Source organism: Mesoplodon densirostris, chromosome 5 (assembly GCF_025265405.1).
Source record: "Mesoplodon densirostris isolate mMesDen1 chromosome 5, mMesDen1 primary haplotype, whole genome shotgun sequence".
Classification (NCBI taxonomy): domain Eukaryota; kingdom Metazoa; phylum Chordata; class Mammalia; order Artiodactyla; family Ziphiidae; genus Mesoplodon; species Mesoplodon densirostris.
In genome coordinates this window covers 53,336,646-53,356,997 of record NC_082665.1, presented here as the reverse complement: position 1 = coordinate 53,356,997, position 20,352 = coordinate 53,336,646, and the positions used below count along the sequence as shown (strand labels likewise).

The following is a 20,352-nucleotide window of genomic DNA, read 5'->3' as shown; positions in this document are numbered from 1 at the left end:
ACCAAATGAACTCTGGATATTTGTATATGTAATTAAAACATCTAAGCTCAATTACCTCTAATTCAGAGAACATCAAAAAATGAAGTACATGAAATCTTGCTAATTAGAGATTAAAATTTTACATTCTGTTTATTAAATTCATATTGGCAAGTGGGATAAAAGGCAGAGGTTACCATTTGCTTCATCTGTATTTAGTATTAAGTGCTTGTTTTTCTATAAATAAAGAACAACAAATTCATAGTAAAATGCCTTTTATTGATATTTTTCTAACACTTCAGTTTGTATGTGTACCTGGATATACTTTCACCCCATTTACTCTTGATTTTTCTCCCTCAAACAATGCAGTTGCTTTACTTAACCAGAGAAATACTTTAGCAATGCGTCCTTAAGAGCAAATTAGTTTTCTATTTTGCATGCTGCAAATTAACCATAGTTAAAATTACAAGTGCTGGCTTTTAATGGCATGTTTCTCTCTCCATTTTGTTTTTTATTCTGACATATAGGTAGCAGTTGTTCATTGTAGAAAATATGGAAAATATATAAAAGAAAAAAATTAAACAAATACATAAATATAAGCATTTACATATCCCAAATATCAATGCCCAGAGGGGTTTTTTTGTTTTGTTTTTCTTGAATTTTTGAGTTTTATTTTTTTATACAGCAGGTTCTTCTTAGTCATCCATTTTACACACATCAGTGTATACATGTCAATCCCAATTGCCCAATTCAGCACACCACCATCCCCACCCTCCCGCGGCTTTCCCCCCTTGGTGTCCATATGTTTGTTCTCTACATCTGTGTCTCTATTTCCGCCCTTTCAAACCGGTTCATCTATACCATTATTCTAGGTTCCACATATATGAGTTAATATACGATATTTGTTTTTCTCTTTCTGACTTACTTCACTCTGTATGACAGTCTCTAGATCCATCCACGTCTCTACAAATGACCCAATTTCGTTCCTTTTTATGGCTGAGTAATATCCCATTGTATATATGTACAACATCATCTTTATCCATCCGTCTGTCGACAGGCATTTAGGTTGCTTCCATGACCTGGCTATTGTAAATAGTGCCGCAATGAACACTGGGGTGCATGTATCTTTTTGAATTATGGTTTTCTCTGGGTATATGCCCAGTAGTGGGATTGCTGGGTCATATGGTAATTCTATTTTTAGTTTTTTAAGGAACCTCCATACTGTTCTCCGTAGTGGCTGTATCAATTTACATTCCCACCAACAGTGCAAGCGGGTTCCCTTTTCTCCACACCCTCTCCAGCATTTGTTGTTTGTAGATTTTCTGATGATGTCCATTCTAACTGGTGTAAGGTGATAACTCACTGTAGTTTTGATTTGCATTTCTCTAATAATTAGTGAGGTTGAGCAGCTTTTCATGTGCTTCTTGGCCATCTGTATGTCTTCTTTGGAGAAATGTCTATTTAGATCTTCTGCCCATTTTTGGATTGGGTTGTTTGTTTTTTTAATATTGAGCCGCATGAGCTGTTTATATATTTTGGAGATTAATCCTTTGTCTATTGATTCGTTTGCAAATATTTTCTCCCATTCTGAGGGTTGTCTTTTCGTCTTGTTTATGGTTTCCTTTGCTGTGGAAAAGCTTTTAAGTTTCATTAGGTCCCATTTGTTTATTTTTGTTTTTATTTCCATTACTCTAGGAGGTGGATCAAAAAAGATATTGCTGTGATTTATGTCAAAGAGTGTTCTTCCTATGTTTTCCTCCAAGAGTTTTATAGTGTCTGGTCTTACATTTAGGTCTCTAATCCATTTTGAGTTTATTTTTGTGGATGGTGTTAGGGAGTGTTCTGATTCCATTCTTTTACGTGTAGCTGTCCAGTTTTCCCCAGAGTTTTAACATTCTGACTTTTTTTTCTTTTTAGACTTTTGTTTTTACATGATTTAGATTACATTGTAGAGATAATTTCATGCTCTCCTTTGTCACTTAATATTTGAATAAGCATTTTTCTTAATCATTTATGCTGTACTATATTTATCATGGAACCAGCATGGAATTCTGAAGTGACCATTAAAATAAAATCAGGCTTGGTCCCAGACGTGACTCCAATATTAATATTTGTCTGTCTTTGAACAAGGTAACTTCTCTGGGCCTCACTTTCTCCATCTGATAAATGAAGGGATCTGTTTATCTTAAATGATCTCTAAAATCCTTTTGAGCTTCAACCTTTTAGGTTCCATGCAACCTTTTTTTAAGGGGTACTCATCTGTAGTATTAATTACATATGAATACTTGGCAACTTGAATGCTCATTTGTAATTGGTTGGTTGCATCCCATTTTTGAAGCCAGTATAACTTGGATTACTGCTCTGGGTTTTTTGTTTGTTTTGTTTTTTTGCTTTGTCTACTTCAGCTTCATTAGACTGTATAACCAGAGTACAATGAGAATAGACCTTCAGCTCTGGAGGGGCATAGAATACAGGTCTTAGCAAAATCTCACTCAGGGACATAGGGATGTTGGAGGTTCAAGTGTATCGTTTCCGTGTCAGCGTCTTAGTACATGTTTCAAAATTAGGCCAAAGCAAAATAACAGATTGCTACCCAACATAGACTTTGATAGTTCTCACAAATGTTGAGAGCCCCAGTGTTGAATTCAGTAATGTCAAAGCTAATATTTACTTTTAAAGCTATACTGTGTTGTTATTAATATTTACTGAAGTGTAATTGTTAAATTATTTGATGTTACTCTGATTCCCATTAAATTGATGGAAGAGGCTACTCTGTGATAGTGTTTTCTTTCTTGTAAAACAGCATGACTGCAGTTATATGACTTTTATTGTGTAATTTATCTGGAGACCTAGAAGAATATAGAATTTATTTTAAAAATATATTCTGTCATAAAAGTAAGCTGAAACTGTACTAGTGCATATAGGTTTACTTATTTTTTTTCCTAAATGGTTTCTACTTAAGATGATTGACACTTAGCTATAAATATAAATTCTTAAAAGCTTGAAATATGGGTAATCATAATTTTTTAGGGGAAGAATGAAAAAATCTATGTGGATTATTTTTATTGTAGTGTCAATTTTTACTAAATTATATTTATCTTGAAATAATTTGATTTTTCAAAATTAAATGAAACCTGAAACAGTTAAAAGTATTTATTTTACTTAACACAAGATGTTGGCCAATAAGCAAAGGAATTACTGTAATAATGGAATAATTACTTCAGGTAAGATAATGTTCTGGAATGCTGAGGAAAGTCATTTTTTAGAAGAATATTTTCTTGTTCCTTGTCTTTTAGAAATGGACCTTTTGTACTTTTGACATATTAATCTTAAACTTTCAAATACATGTGAATCAGTATTAATATTTTTGTAAAAAGGATGTTTTGTTGTTGGAGGTGGTGGTGTTGATCGTTGTTATAGATTTTTTCTAAACAGATAAGGTGCTAATAGTTTAAGCTCAGTGAATAGAGTATCCAGGTTTTGCCTAACTATCCTGTTTTCATTCAGTTGCGTACTGACTGGAGAGTCAGAGTGAACAAGATAAAATCCCATCCTCGTTGGAATTTGTGCTCTAGTTAAGGAGAACAGCAAGTAAACAAATAACCATAGTATATTGTCAGGTAGTGGTTAAGTGCTAGAAGGAAAAATAAAGCAGGGAAAGGGATAAACAGTGATAGGGAGGTTTATACTTTAGATGAGGTCATTAGGAAAGGTAATATTGAACAGAAACCTGAAAGAAGGGAGCAAGCCATGAGACTGCCTAGATGAAGAGCATAAAAGCTAGCCAGTGAGGCAAGTGAATCCCTTTGGCATATCTGGAGAACAGCAAGAGGGACAGTAGGGCTGGGGTTGAATAAGGTATATAGGAGCTAAATCATATACTGCCTTTAAGGCCATGATAAGAACTTTGGTTTGGTTAGTTTTAGGAGCCATCGAAGGTTTTGATCAACATGATGACATGATGCTGGTTTGTGTTTTTAAAGAGGGTCACTGGCTGCTATGTGAATTGTCTTTAGGACAGCTGAAGTGAGACCGATGGAGAGTGTAGTCGTCTGATGTGGTGAACCAGTAAGAGATGGTCAGGGCTTTGGGGTGATGGCGATGGAGTTACACAGTCCACTTTGGGTTGTATTTGATCCAACCGTACCTGTTAATAAATCAGATGTCTGTGAGGTACAATAAGTCAGGCATGATTGATTCTTATATAGGTTTTTGCTTAAAGAAACTGGGTGAATGGGTTGGTGCCATTTACCAGAGGGAGGGAAATTGGAGAAGGGCAGGTGTGGGAAGGGGGCAGGGGTGGTAAAATTAGGACTTAAGGATCTGTTGAGTTTCGGTGCCAATTACACACACATCCAAATAGTGATTTTGAGGGGATAGTCGGACATACCATCTAAGCTTTCACCTTTATATTATATTCAAGTAAATACTTCAGTAGGTACTATCTAAAGCTGATAAAATCATTTCTACATGACCAGTGCCCTAATTTAATTAGATTTGTTATACTCTTAGACATATAAATGTAATCCTAGAAGTTTTTTTCTAATATAGGAACTTATATATGAAAATATCACCTTAAAAAACTGTATCATTTACCCCTGAAATGTTGATATTGTAGAAAACGTATTGAGAACATTTCTGTGCGGTAAAAATTATAATAAACTTATCTATTATTATCATAATCTAAAACAAACTAGAAATGTGGATTTGTGAATGCAGCCTCAACTACTGCCACCTTCCAGTGAGTGATCTAAGAGGTCCACACCGCCAAACAGCATCAGCATCTGTGCCCGCGTGTATGTGAGAGTCGTTGTTTTGAAATAAATAGTGGCCAAAATGGTCTGTAGATAGAAAAGTGCAAAAGACAAAACTAGACCAATTTGACTGAAATGGTGGTCAAATTCATGGGAGAAGGGAAGTTTTGTTTTGTTTTGCTTTGTTTTTGACTGGGGAGTGAAAAACAGAAAGAAGAGATAAAAGCACTATGCCACAGGAGCTATTAAAGCAAACATCACATTGTAATTTTTAAAAACTTAAGAGAAAGAGGCTTGATGGAAAATTTTCATCTTATATACTGTGCATACCGGGTTTCATTTTTTATGCTTAATGGCAAAAGAGCAGGGAAACATGTTCTGTTATTGTTCACCTGAGGATTTGTATAGACAATACACACTTCAGTTTTACATTAATCCTGTTTATGTTCAACGATAAGAAATTAATTTCATTGATTTAAAGAAAATATGGTAGAGAACTTTAAATGGAAGATCAAGCTGTAATTAAGAGTTCTTTTCTTAACCCTAGTGAATGAACAGTGATGCTCTTTTGTTAGTTTTTGAACCAGCTTTCATTCAAATATCTGAAAATATTTTCAAGATTTGTCAAGATGTTGCACTAGTTTTGTTAGTTTTACCTTGGGTAGATAGAAAGGTGAACTAATATTGAAGACGGCAGTCCTTTGTAAGTTACAATTGACATGATGTGTATGGGATAGTGTGGGATGGGTCCATCTTTTCAATTTATTCATGATGATCACTATGGCATTCTTGTCTCGTGTATCATGTAGAAATGTTTGTGCGTTTGGTTTTGACCTATTGATGTGACTCAGTATTTGAAACTCAGACTTTATTTTTTCTGCATATTCTTATTGATTTATAAATTTTGTTCACATCTCCCATGAAGCAGCTTGACCATCCTAACATAGGTTTTCTAATGTTTTGTGGTAAATCCCTAGAACCTGCTTGTTGACACACTGATGACAAGAATTGAGGGCTGCAAGCATATCATTTTAAACTATTCTCAACAGAAAGAGAAATAATGTGTGGAAAGGGTACAAAATAAATACTATGGGTATTATTTTTCTCCTTTTTATTTTAGTATTATAATTTCTAAATTCAGATAGAATTGTAATCCCTCTCTCATCATTTGTGGGAAAATGGCATTTGGCGGATGGCTATAATCTGGGTGCAGGAATGCAACTAATTCCACTAATCTTTCATTTTCTCTGACTAAAATCTAAGATGAATACTGATATTAACACTAATCCCAGTAGTCTGACAAATCTGTTACTTGTAATTTACCATACAACTGATTTATGATCACAAATAATTAGGTAGCCTTACACAGAATTGTGAGCCATTGGATTCTATTTAAATATGCAATCTGAATTATATTCCTTATACTGTCTCTTTTTTGTCCCATAGAGGCATAATTTGCCATATATTCTCCACTTCTCCATGAACATATTGATCTGTTCATAGAAAATGCGTAGGGTTAGAATGAGATTCTATTTTCACATTAAGTGAGAGCATCTTGACATATTCCACCATATTCAAGCATTCCTTGTTTCTGTCCACATTTTTCTGTAGGCTCAAATAGAATCAGATAAGTGATTTGAAGGCCACTAGGGATATTAAGCATATTTGTTTGTGAAAGATGCTAATCTGCAGTATCTTAAATGAGTTAAAATGAATTTTTAACCTTAAAATGAAAATTTTCCAGTTGTTAAAGTATAATTTTCATACACTAAAATTCACCCTGCTTTATTAATGTACAGTTTTGTGAGTTTTGGCAAGCGCACAGTCATGTATTCACTACCACTGTCAAGATACAGAACAGTTCCTTCACTCCAAAAACACCCCCCAGGCGTGTGTCAACTTCTCCCGTTACCCTAAACCGTTGGAAATTATCAATCTGATTTGTGTCTATATAATTTTGCTTTTTCCCAAAGGTCATATAAATAGAATCATATAGTATAGAGCCTTTTGAGTTTGGGTTCTTTCTATTAGCACAATGAATTTGCGATTCATCCAGGTTGTCAAGAGTATCAGTAGTTTGTTCCTTTTTTATTGCTCTGAGTATGTATTCCATTGTAAAACACACTGTGGTTTGTTTATCCATCCCTCTACTAAGGGACATTTGGGTTGTGTCGAGTTATTGGCAATTATAAGTACTGCCACATTTAATATCACCGTGAAGTCTTTAATGTTCAACATGTATTGGAAAATTAGATTCTCAAAAAAAAATGAGTTTCCTCAACATCTATCTTTTTGATTTCTAAAGCAGTCCCCTAAAAGTATTAGAAATGAATATTGCCCTTGAATAAGTTAACTTAAAAATGAACTTCAGGGCTTCCCTGGTGGCGCAGTGGTTGAGAGTCCGCCTGCCGATGCAGGGGACATGGGTTCATGCCCCAGTCTGGGAGGATCCCACGTGCTGCGGAGCGGCTGGGCCCGTGAGCCATGGCCGCTGGGCCTGCGTGTCCGGAGCCTGTGCTCCGCAACGGGAGAGGCCACAACAGTGAGAGGCCCGCGTATAGCAAAAAAAAAAAAAAAAATGAACTTCAAACTTATTTCTCCAGCTTAAAAACAAGTCAGTGAAAACTATACTTAAAGTATAAACTATACTTAAACTATAAGTGAAAACTTAAAATTAAAGCTTATATTCAGCCTAATAATAAAGCACACTGATTCTTCTGGATGTCATGAAAGAATCCTCAAAATTAGTATGTATATTTATAAAACCCACTCTTGAGGTGCTGGGGAAATGGCTTACAGGTGGCACATGGGCAATCCTCATTTCAAATACAGCTATATTTTGTGTTACCACATCTCTGGGCTATGATTTCTCGAAGTTGGGTGTTTTGCCTGTTAGGATAGTTAGTACAAGAAATATGGACTAATGTATATGGCAGGCTCTGAAGATTCGGTTTTAATAAAAGATATTTTTCAAAGCCTTGCTTTCAGAGATTATTAAATAAGATTTTACATGTAGAAGGCAAGCAAAATAATATATTTTAAATATTTTTCTATATTATGAAAGTATCCTAAAAATGATTTTCTTTCCCGTAACAGTTTGGTCATGTATTTCTCTAATAGCCTCTTGTTCTTTTTGTCTAAAAGCTGTGAGTTCTTCGTGGTACACACACCATGCCAGGCCTTGGTTGACTCAGGGTCTGCCCTTTAGCATTTTGCAATTAGACAGAAGAAAGACATAGATGAATATATAGAAAACACAATGTCAATGTATGAACACTTACCAAATACATATAAAAGATTAAAGTTCAAAGAAAGTTACTGTTTTGTGGGATGTCACAGGAGGTTCATCTGTAGACAGTAAAGATGGATATTTCTACTTTGCTTTATTTCTGGAAAAGTTGAACTAATCAAGGTATCAGGAATTGCTCAAATGAAGGAAAGAAAAGTACTTGGTAAGGGTGATGTTTGAGGTATGTTATGTAGGAAAAGCCAGTGGGATATGCAGAAGGTCACCCCTCTGACGATATGCCTCTCACACCAGGAATGTAGAAGGCTGTAGAGGATTGTATCTGTGAGCCTTCAGCTTCAAAATGCAAAAATCACTAATTAAGAAGAGCATTAGAAAATATATTCTTGGTTTGTTTCAAGTGTGCACATGCAGACAGTGGATGTATTCCTCATTAAAGTTTAAATAACACACGTTGAATTTAACAAGAGGCGAAGGCTGTGGGGAGGGTGGCTGTGTATCTTTAAGACTATGTGTCCTTGTGCATTACCAGTGTATTAATTCAGGAATGACAGCCGCAGTGCAGAACACTCTGTGAATGTCTGATGATAATATAAAGGGAATGAAGTACTGGTGTAAATGGTGGGATGGTTTACTTGGCAGTTTTAACATGGAACCAGCCAAATAAAACTGATCTATTTTATTCCTCTGGTATCCTAAAAATTTCCCATGAGCTAAATCAATGACTGAACATTTTCCTATGTCCCGTGAGATATTTTCTCCATTACCAAAAGTAAACATACATGATTGCTAATGAAAATTCTTTATTTTTACCACTTATCTAGTTGCAAGTAAAACTGCACCTACTTTTTGAATGAGTTTGTGAAGGAAAAAAAAAATCCCGCATGTAATTAACAAATAATGTAATTATTTACATAAATTGAGATTTCTCCTTTGGTATTTTATATACAAATTCTTCATCTGTTTGTACCTTCCTCGTTTATTTTTTCTTAATTAAGACTTTTTTTTTAGAGCCATTTTAGATTCATAGTAATATTGAGGAGAAGGTACGGATATTTCCCATATACCCCCAGCTCCCACACATGCCTAGCTTTCCTCACTTTCACCATCCTCCACCATAGTGGTACATTTGTTAAAAACGATGAACCTACATTTATACATAACCACCCAAAGTTCATAGTTTACATTCCCTTTTTTACATGATAGAAATTGCTTTTATTTTTCCCTTCAGAATTGAATAAGATCAATTTTGTATAAAAATTTATATAATATTGAATAAAGTACACTGGAATGATAGTCTTATAAATTGGCTTATTTTTAACTAGAATATTATACTAATATAAAAAGTTTGCATTAAAATATAATAAGATAAAATATGACTCTTTAGAACTTTATTAAAATGGTGATAAGATATCTAGGCATTTTTTTTTCAGATTTAGATACGCAACAAATACCACTCGGAGACTTTCTGCACTTCTAGTATAATTCACTAAAGTCCATGTAAGCTAATTATCTGCGACTAGTAAGTTTTAGCAGTAAGCCCCTATAATTCCATAAAATATTAGATAAGCTTTGCTTTTCATTTTCTTCAGGATACTCCATCTGTTGATTTGCAGCAAAGCTAAAGAGTAGGGAGAAATTACCCTGATTAAATTCTTTATCATTGAAGATAAAATATAGAATGAGCCAGAACAAATGTGATTTCAAAAATCATCCATTCTTGTGTCATAGTGCAGTGCTTCTTTAAAAACTCTTAAATCTTTGGAACTAAGCTGCAACAAGCAGATAGAACATTCCTGACATTGATGTGGTTGTTAAATATTTGGTCAGTAAGTCTTTTTCTTTTATACAGTATATGCTTAAATTGCAAAGGCAAAAAAATTCCTTGTACATGACAATATAGTAGGACATAGAAAGGATGTGTATTTTTCTCATTTCTTTTGCTAACGGAACCCACTCTGGTCCTTGAGTTAGCTAAATTTATATCCATGTTTATAAGAATTTATGAAAGGGTAATGTTTGAAATCCCTGCTCTAATTCCCATCAAATCACCCATTTTGCAGTCCATGTACTCACTGGCCTTCATTTGGGATGTACATCTTCCAAGGTTACACCATGGTAGGTGTAACCCTTAAGTTATTAATAAGGTTATTAGCTTGTGCTCTGGGTGGTGACAGTGGACTTCCTGTCACTGTATCATTGTGCTTTCATTTCACCATAAACTGTCATTTGAATTCCAGGGTCGCTCAAACAAACAAGAATTCAAAAATCGGTATTGAAAAAGTCTTCAAAGACAGATAAAAACACACTTTTGAAAAATCTTAGGAGAGATTTTTTTCTTTCATCTCTGAACTCCCTAGAGACTCAGATATATAGTTGAAATTTGAAAACCTTTAGGTTTTTCAAAATGTCTTCTTGCAGTGGGCACAGAGAAAAAAGCCCTTAAAGTTGTTTTCATTCGAACTAGTTAGGAGAAATAAAAATGAAAAAGTTTTTTCAGTCTTGATGGTTCATATACCAAAGGCCTCTTGCTCCCTCTACAGAAGGTGCTTCAAAATTGCAGTCACAAAGGTTAAAAAAATAATTTAACGAAACAGATTTGTCTTGAGGTTCATGATTTAAAAAAAGGTTTGGATCCATATATACCTCCAGTGTCCTGCAAACAGGTAGGTTGTCCTAAAGTTGGTCAGGGTAGGTTTGTGTGTTTCTACTTTGGTGTTTCTCACTGGCATCAGCTTAGGATAAACTCCATTAGCAACAACTGTTAAAGAAAAAAAATAAGTTTTTGTTGTTTTGTTAATTGGCCTTGTCTGTTTAGTCAATGGATGAGTAAAATGCTTGGGAATTTCTTTCGATATTAGGTAATTGTTTCACATATTTGCATTCTTTGTTACTTAGCCAGGGAATTTAAGCCATAAAAATAATGGCCTCTACCTTAAAGACTTATAAAGTTCTCTTATTATCTACTTCTGATTGTTCCAGTCATTTTTAGATCTTTGTTAATTTTTGTCCCAACAACAACTATCTGAATTGTAACTTCACAGGAGAAAGAATTGTTTCACTTAATTAAACTGGATTTTTTCAACTATAAGTAATATTCACAAGAGACAGTTGAACTTTCTATAAATACTTAATATATAAAATAACCTTGCATATATATCATCTTAATTTACCAATTTAAGTTAAATAGGAACAAAATGTTAATATTTTAATAGCTTTGGTGTAAATAATTTTATGCACTCACTTAAAACTCCAGGACCTTTTTATTTTATTTGACAGGTTACTAGTTTCTCTTATTGTGCCATTTCCAAATTATAAGTATGAAAACTCTTATTTCATCAAGAGTTTTAAAAATCCTTTTCATTTGTATTTAGTATAAGAACAGCCCTTCTGATGTTACCCTGTAATTGAAAAATGAACGCAAGTGACAAAAGTAGTTTCTTTGATTTGAATATGTCACATCAGACCTGCCTGTCCTGATTATTATGCTAAAACTAGACTGGATTTTTTTTCCCTCTGGTAGGTGTACTGGTCCATTAGCAAATTCCCTTTCAGAGAAAACAAGAGACCCAGCAGAGGAAGACGACGATGAATACAAGATTCCTTCATCCCATCCTGTTTCCCTGAATTCACAACCATCTCATTGTCATAATGTAAAACCTCCTCCTAGGTAAGAATATGGGCCATTTATCATCACCTCACGTCTGCAGTAAGCATTATCATTTATGGCATTTGTTTTTAAACAACTGAATCACATCTGTTTAATAAAAACCCTTGATTTCTTGCTCAAAGCCTCCTCTACCTATAATACTATTTTTCTCCATGACCTTTCAGAGAAAATGAAAAGATGTAGATTTCTATTAACTAGGAAGTCCTTTGACTAAATTAGTTGACTAGTAAGTCTAATGGAATAATTTGTTGCCTCTCCCCAAAAAACAAATTGTACTGTAGTAAAACTTTGCTGTAGGTTACATATAGTGGTGGTTAACTCATAAATTTTCAATAAGCTATTTTCAATGCATTTTATCAGTTCTAAGCACATATCTCATGAAGAAAAATTAGTGCTTAGAAAATAAGGTGTTATACCAACCTTCCTTAGAATTGTTCTTTATGAAGTAAGGACTAGTATCATCTATATTGATTTTCTTTCTTGATGTGCTACCTACTTATATTCAGATCTCGAAGAATTGAAAAAAATTATTTCCCTTAGCTATTTTTATCAGGTACTATTTTACTTTTCCTTGGATCAAACAAGAATGTGAGGAATTGTGTTCTGTTTTCTTCTCGTCATTTGTTTATTCTCACTGTTAAGGAGACATCCTTGGTCTTTGAAGTGGCAGCCCCATGGAGGTATAGGAGTTATTAAAAATGGGTGGTGTGTATTGAAATATTAATTTGTCTTTAAGTAGAAGGACAATTCTGTGTTTATATAATTGAATTAGTAAATCATAATCTAATATTATTTTTCTGATTTTTAAATCTAATTGACATATATGAAGTACTCAGTAAGTCAAATCTCAGTTTCAAACTGATTTTCTGAGCTCCAGTTTTCTTTGTCTAATTACATCCCTGGAGCTCTGCTTGGCACATACAGAAGAGGGCTCAGCTACTGCTGGTGGCCCAGCTTTCTTGCCTTTCAGTATCTCTTTACTGACTGAGGAATAGGAGAGCTGTTTAACACTTCAGTCATCTATGTCATCTTTACTTAGTGTGCCATTTCCTTTTGAGGTCAAGTCAATCAACAGAAAGCATTTTATGAGTGGAGTATTCCTTTCTTTTCAGATGAAAAGTCTAAAAAATGTTTTAATGCCTTTCTTCAAGTATTGTATTGCAGTACTTGGAAAAGAGAAGCAAAACTCCATTTAAACCAGAGATCTGCCTTAGTGAGTTACAAGGTTAGAATTATCAACACTATGCAGAATTATTAACCATGGTTATTAACACTTTGCTGTCCAGGGCTTCATATTTCAAAGCAAGAACCAAACCTTTCTTTGCTGATTGCTGGTCTTTAGGACATTTGTTGGTAACATTGAGAAGACAGAGAAATAACTGAGAGATAATTTATCTTAGAAGAACCAAATGTCTACTATTCTTATTAGAGAAAAAAGTTATTCCTTTACATCAAGTATAAATTTTTACAATTTTCAGTTCCCTTGGCTCTTACAAATGTGTAGTAATTTTTAAAAACTGAAATAAGATGAGCTTTTTTGGTCTCCTTGGGATCTCATTATTTTTCATCACTGGATAAGTGAGTGGTATAATTTTAATTCTTAAAATTTTAATTGTCACATCATATTGGATGAGATTTTTGGTGGCAGGCCTCCCAAATCCTGAAAATAAATTTGATTTATGACCACCATTACCATCTTTGTACAGTTACAGAGAAGTAATAAATGTTGATAATCCCTAATCTTAATTGGAGTGAATTTTCTGTCTAATTTGTTCTTGAAAGTCAATGGATGAAGTATCTTCTTAGGTCCTCTACAAAGCACTCTTTAAACTTAGACACATCCTTTCCTTCTATGTTTTTCCTCTCTTTGGAACATCAGGAGAACTAAATTGTCAGTATAAGGAAAAAGTTAAACCATATTATTCATAGATTCATAAACCATATTATTCATAGATGAATAATTCCATTTCAGTAAAAATCCATCATTACTATGAAAATTCAATACATGATAACTATTTTTAAATGAACCATCTCTGGCCCCTTAAAGAGATGTGGCCACCAGAGAGAATGGAAATGAATTTCAGATGAAGCACTTTGCAATAACTATTCAAATGTCCAATATCTCCTCCATTATGTATGTACTTTTACTTTGCCCCAAGAATTCAGAGTAAATCAGGGGAAAGTAAAATATAAACTCTGCCTTCTATAGCTCTTTGTGAGCACAGTAACTTGGTGAGCAGATAGTCAGTTGCTACACAGCTATATTCTGAAGACAAAATACGCTCCGTGCCTTCTCTTCCTGCTGCTACCTTCCTATGCCCCGGATTTGTGCATTGCGTTCATAGTATGATTCGAAAGCATTAATACCAATAATAAAAACACTTATTTTAGGGCTTCCCTGGTGGCGCAGTGGTTGAGAGTCCGCCTGCCGATGCAGGGGACGCGGGTTCGTGCCCCGGTCCGGGAAGATCCCACATGCCGCGGAGCGGCTGGGCCCGTGAGCCATGGCCGCTGAGCCTGCGCGTCCGGAGCCTGTGCTCCGCAACGGGAGAGGCCACAACAGTGAGAGGCCCGTGTACCGCTAAAAAAAAAAACACTTTTTTTAGTATTATCCTTTTACAGACACCCAGATTAAAATATTTGTTGTGTACCCAAGGCCTTTGCTAAAGTCATTTTTCTACAGTTGTCAGAAATGCCAGTTTTGTTCATGGCAGTGGTGAAATTATACTCCAGACTCTAGGTCTTTGAATATGCCTATCTGAATTTTAATGGACTTTCTGAATATTTAATAATTCTCCTTCCTTGACAGCCTCTAGTTTATAATAAGGAAAGCTTAACTTACAGAAATAAAAATATACTGTTAAGTACCGTTAACCAGTAATGATGTCATTGGGACTTTTACATATTTTTTGCCTGCATATTACATTTTCTTCTTCAAAACCTTGATAGGGTAATATTGAAATCTTCCAAAATATGTTAATTCCACAGGTGTGTTTAGGGTATCAGCAATTTTGTGGCCCTTATAATTCTTAGTTTCACTTAAAAAAAGAAAAAAACCTTTGTCTTCCATGGAATATTTACTTCTGCTTTGTAAAAGTATTCAAGTATCTAGATAATATTACTTTACTTTCTCCAGAAAAGGAAATTAATTACATTTGTATCCTAAGTTTATTACATGAGCAGCGTTGCTAGTTCCCATCATCTCCCCACCCCCAAATGACTTTTAAATGGAAAGTAATTATCCTTATGATTTTTGTCCTTTGATTTCTGCTTTAGGTCTTGTGATAATGGTCACTGTATATTGAATGGAACACACGGTACGTCTTCAGAGATGAAGAAATCAAACATCCCTGAGTTAGGCATATATTTAAAGGGTATGTATAAGACATATTCTCTTTGTAGTCTATGTCTTAATGGTCAGAATTTAAAGGCAAAATTCCATGCCATTGTTGTACTGAAAATACATTAAGATTTTGTGTTATCCTCTAGGAGATGTTTTTGACTCAGCTTCTGATCCAGTGCCATTACCACCTGCCAGGCCTCCAACTCGGGACAATCCAAAGCATGGTTCTTCACTCAACAGGACGCCCTCTGATTATGATCTTCTCATCCCTCCATTAGGTTGAAACCTTTAAAACAATTTCAAGCAAGCCTCCCTGCCACCTCTTTCAATTAATACCTGAATTATCAGAATTCTTAGTTCAGTGCAGTGTAGACTCACTAGGTTATGAATTTGTCTGAATTAGAATGGAATCTCCAGGTGACAGTGGCTCTCGGTTCATGTGACCATTATTCCATTTAGATGACTGAAGCAATGGTGTAAATAGCTGGCATCAGTTAGGGTTTTATCAAGTTGTCTCTTTGTGTACTAAATGCAGTCTACAAAATCTTATGAGGGCATTGTTCATTCCCCCAGGTGCGTGTGTTCTAGTAGATTTGGAGTATTCATCTGAGATTTTCTTTAAGTATAATTCTTAATGAATGCATACTTACTTTTTCTTTCAATATAAAATGACCCACTTCCACTTAGCTAATTACATTATGGGAAATTATATACTTTATTGTAGAGAGCTGAAAATAAATTCTGTCTTATAATCACTGCAACTAGAACACATCCAAAGAATCTCAATTTCTTTGTTTCAAATTTTACCATGAAGTACACTTAATGTGTGTGTGTGTGTACATGTGTGAAGGTACACACAGGTGTGTATTTATGTTAAAATTGGCCAGTGCAGGTGTCTGTTTATTTCATTAATTCTAGGTAGGAAGCTTCTCACCCTATTTTTAGAGGAGGACAATTAAGAAACCTTCACAAGGCTTCACAATAATGAGTCACCATAGTATAAAATAATGTATAATGAAGGTTCATTTATAAGCTTATCTGAATCATTAGGCTACTAGAAATGAACCTCTCCGTTTGTTTTCTCAAAAACGCCATCAACTGATGTTTCCAGTTATACAGTTGAATGTCTTGCTCCTGTTTTTTCTGCAGCTCAGTGCTTTACTCTCACCTACTTGGATTACAAGCACCTCCCAACTTCCTTCTTTACCTGTAGTCTTTTTCTCTTCCACTTCTTCCTGTATGCTGTTTTTGACCTATTACCCAAGTCTTTATGACTAGATCAGCACTGTCCAATAGAACTTTATGTGGTGACATAAAAGATCTATATGTGTGACTGTAGAACTGAATTTTAGTTAATTTAAATTTAAACTGAATAGCTATATGTGGATAGTTACTACCATATTGGACAATGCAGATAAATGTTCCAACCTTTTTAACTAATCCTTCCTTTGGCTCTTCATGTACATCTCATATTTTATTTATGCTATTCACTCTGCCTAGTAGACACCATCCCTGTATTTGATGAACAAATGTTTTTGAGGCCCTGATATCCCAGGCCTTCCTGTTCTTGATAACACCTTGCTGAGTGCCACTTTCTGCATTCCTCTTCCCTCTTACAATGCATCTGTCTCTCCCTCTGGGAACTATTCACCTGTGAGTCTTTTGTGAACTTTTCTTAGATCTCATTGTGGAATCCAAGCTCCTCGGGGTCGAGGACTTACGATTTTGATCTTCACATTACCCGTGTGCCTAGCAGGATGCCTGACATTTAGGGGCTGATAAAGGATTTGAATAAATGAGATAATGTAGGAAATAGCTGAAGGTTGGAATGATAACAAAGCTCGCTCTTTCTCTCTCCTATACCTTCATATATTTTACATTAGAAAAATATGATCATTAGAGAAAAAATTTTGAATACTTTTTGCAAGGCAAGCTGGATGAGTGGTGAAACTGTTTATATTTAAATATACCTTTATATTTAAGTCAATGTATTTAAATCCATGAGAATTTTTATTACTAGAAGGTGTAGGTATTTATACCCTGTTTCATTCATAAAGTATTTGTGATTGCTTACAAAAATACATACACTGCAATTTTATTTTTTAAAGAATCAAGATGAGGGAAAATATGAATAGGATAGTAAGACGTGGCAGGGGAAACACAAGTAGACATAAAAGCATACTGCAGTATTCTACAGTTACTAAAGTTGGGAACTATACAAATATAAGTAACTAGCTTTGGGACCACCACAAGAGGTACTTCTATTGATATATTTAACTGTTTCTCCCTAGAGATACCTGATAAGTAGAAAAAGATCATATTCCTCTACTGCAGGTGCATTTTCTATATATTTTGACAAATATATGGAGCATTAGTTTAAATGAATTAAAATGCCATGGAGCAAACTTTTAAAAGATAACCTAAACTATTCTGTGACATTAAATTTTTGTGCATAGTGTGATTTTCTAATTAGAGGCTGTGAACTCTTATTGTTACACAAAAATTCTGTTTTGATGATGTGATCTGTAATATATATTTAGTTCAAATCTCCAGTGTCTTAATATTATAAAGGTTACAAGTGAATAATAAGCTGTTTCATAACCTGAAATACTGCTTTTTAATAGAAAGGGCTGAGAGATCGAAAAAGTCTGTATGCACACATGTGTGTTTGTGTGTGTTTCTCTCCAAACACCTCCTACAAAATAATCAGCTCCCATTAACAAAGTCAGTGAACTGCTGGGTAAACACTACAGGTGAAGTTGTTTATAAACAGCAAAATCATTATTTTTGCCTGATACTGTGTTTTGATTAATGAAATTCTGCTGTTGATACTGACCTTTCCTTCAATGCAGGTGAAGATGCTTTTGATGCCCTCCCCCCGTCCCTCCCACCTCCCCCACCTCCCGCAAGGCATAGTCTCATCGAACATTCAAAACCTCCTGGCTCCAGTAGCCGACCATCCTCAGGACAGGACCTTTTCCTCCTTCCTTCAGGTAGGAGGGAAAAACCAAGCAAACCTTTTCACTGAAAGCAAAAATATTTCTAAGATGATACTGTCAAATAAGCATTAATGATTCATTGGTTTCTAGCTCCCAAGCTGAAAAATCCCTGGGTGGGGAAAACAGCAGTTGGATAGGTTTGTCTGTCAATTGTTTGGTTTAATGCCAAAAGGATTACAAAAATGGCAAAAGCAACAAGGAATCATAGAATTCAGAAATGGCACTGAAGAGATTATCAGGTCCAAATAACACCTGTATGTTACAAAAGGTGAGAACCAGAAGTGCTCTGTGTTTGGGCTAAAAGTGATGGGGGCAAAATTTAGACTTTCTCCTAATTCTGAGTGCAATATTTTTTTTCAAACAATGTGTTTAAAAATCTTTACTAAATATGCTTTAGGGTCATAATTTTATTCAAAAACATAATATCTTGGTAAATTATATTGTAACATTAATAGATATGTTTTTCTGAAATATTTGCATTTTATTGTTTTGTTACTGTTTTTATTTTTAATGCCTCGTATCTACTAAAATTATTGGTCTTCAAGGAAAAATTAATACATAGTTTTTTAAAAAAAAACTCAAGTGAGGAGTAGAAATAAAAAGACTTAATAAACCATCCACTCCACTAGTCAGACTTATCAGGAAAAAAAATTCAGTTATGTTGAATCTGCTCATATTAATTGTTCCCGTCAGTCCTATTGGTGATACTGTGATCTGTACTCTGAAATGTCTGCCTCCTCGAATTGGTTTGGTTAAACATAGGGTAAAGATTTTCTTTTTTTAACAACTGCTTTACATTTGTGTATGAGATAAATCATGAAAGCCTTCTAAGAGTGCTCACTTTGTCCTTTGGCCACCTACATGCTTCTTTGAAAACTTGGGAATCTTAACCATTATCATTCACCTTTAACATTTTTCTCATTTTTTTTTCCATTTGGTTTGATAATTTAGAAGTTTGAGGCAGTTTGTAGATATGACCCACAAAATTATAGACATATAACTTGGAATATATAGCTTCAGTTTCTAAAAGTAGTTTATTTTCAAGGAATAATTTTTCATCAGTAAATATTGAATTGTCCTCTGTGTCACCCACTCTGAGATGCCTCCCTGCCCTCATGGATCAGATTAATTCACTGAATGCTACCAATCAAAGAGCAAGGTTCACAACCCTTCTAATCCAAGCAGAAAGCATGGATAACTATTAGGCTCTTATTCATATAGCTACATATACACGCTAACATTTTGCTATCTTTTTCACTTATACTTATTCAAATCTTTGTTTTATACATGGAATTTAACATTTAAAAATGAATATATACAGCAGAAACTAACACAACATTGTAAAGCAACTATACTCCAATAAAATTTTTTTAAAAAATGAATATCTCTAAATCTTAGTAAACTTAACCTTTCCCAAGGCAAACTTCTGGATAATTTCTAGCCAGATTCCTATAAGGTACCTATCACCTTTTATATATGTAATTTAAGCCCCATTAAATGAAAGTTAAATGTAGTGCCTTCTTTTAAAATTAAGTCAAGCTTTCCAGGCTTGACTTAATTCTTACACTTTTTTACACAAACACACACTTTAACCTGTTTTTAGCAAAAGAATTGTAAAATATTTCAGTTCTTTATCATAATTTCATTGTTCATATTGCTTTTGTAAACATCTTCAAAACTTTTTTTCTCAAGATTACTAAAAAAATCACTTCAAAATAAATAGGCTCAGTAGCAGTTATCCTTAACCTGTGGTGTGAGGCTAACATGGGACCAGAGTAGGGTCATTTGAACCTGTTGACTCTCTCTTGAACTCCTTTTATGCATGGAAGTATTCTAATTCCATTCAAGTAATGTTGATATCCCTCGATAATAAATACTTCTGAGAAAAAGATGGCAACATTTTCCCCCCTTTCCAGTCTCATATAATTAACTGGACAAATTTCTAGTCTGTTGTCAGATCCTTTAGGAGATCCAATGAGTCAACTGTTTTTATTCAATTTTAAGCCACATTTATAGACCACATCTTTTTCATAAGAAATATTTTAATTCTTCTTAACATAATGATATCATAGAACATGAAAGTTTCTTTCAGCTTTAAATAAGCACTTGACTATCATTTTGCAAAGTATTCAACACATTATGCTGTCTAAAGTGTAATAGAAAATTCACAAAAGCAGTTCTTCATGCTGAACTGAACTTCATGAAAGAATACTCTATAAATGCTAAACAAAAGTTTAACTTAATAGCTGTAGAACCATACAAGGTAAACAACGGTGATTGCTAAATTTAAATGGACAATATGAGCACTTTACTGCTATTATTTTCACTATAGTTTAATCTGTAAAATTTTAGTCCAGTGTAAT

The 20,352-nt window shown here is 34.3% G+C and overlaps 1 protein-coding gene across 3 annotated transcripts in view; it reads left to right on the top strand.

Annotated features, from left to right (window-relative positions):
- The window catches only part of CBLB (Cbl proto-oncogene B), a 208,714-nt gene that overhangs the window by 167,560 nt on the left and 20,802 nt on the right, over positions 1 to 20,352 (top strand). For all 3 annotated transcript variants that reach the window (XM_060098741.1, XM_060098742.1, XM_060098740.1), the window contains 4 exons: positions 11,501 to 11,647; positions 14,924 to 15,021; positions 15,137 to 15,268; positions 17,843 to 17,983. In XM_060098741.1, coding sequence (XP_059954724.1) covers positions 11,501 to 11,647; positions 14,924 to 15,021; positions 15,137 to 15,268; positions 17,843 to 17,983 — 518 coding nt within the window. The remainder of the gene's footprint in view (positions 1 to 11,500; positions 11,648 to 14,923; positions 15,022 to 15,136; positions 15,269 to 17,842; positions 17,984 to 20,352) is intronic.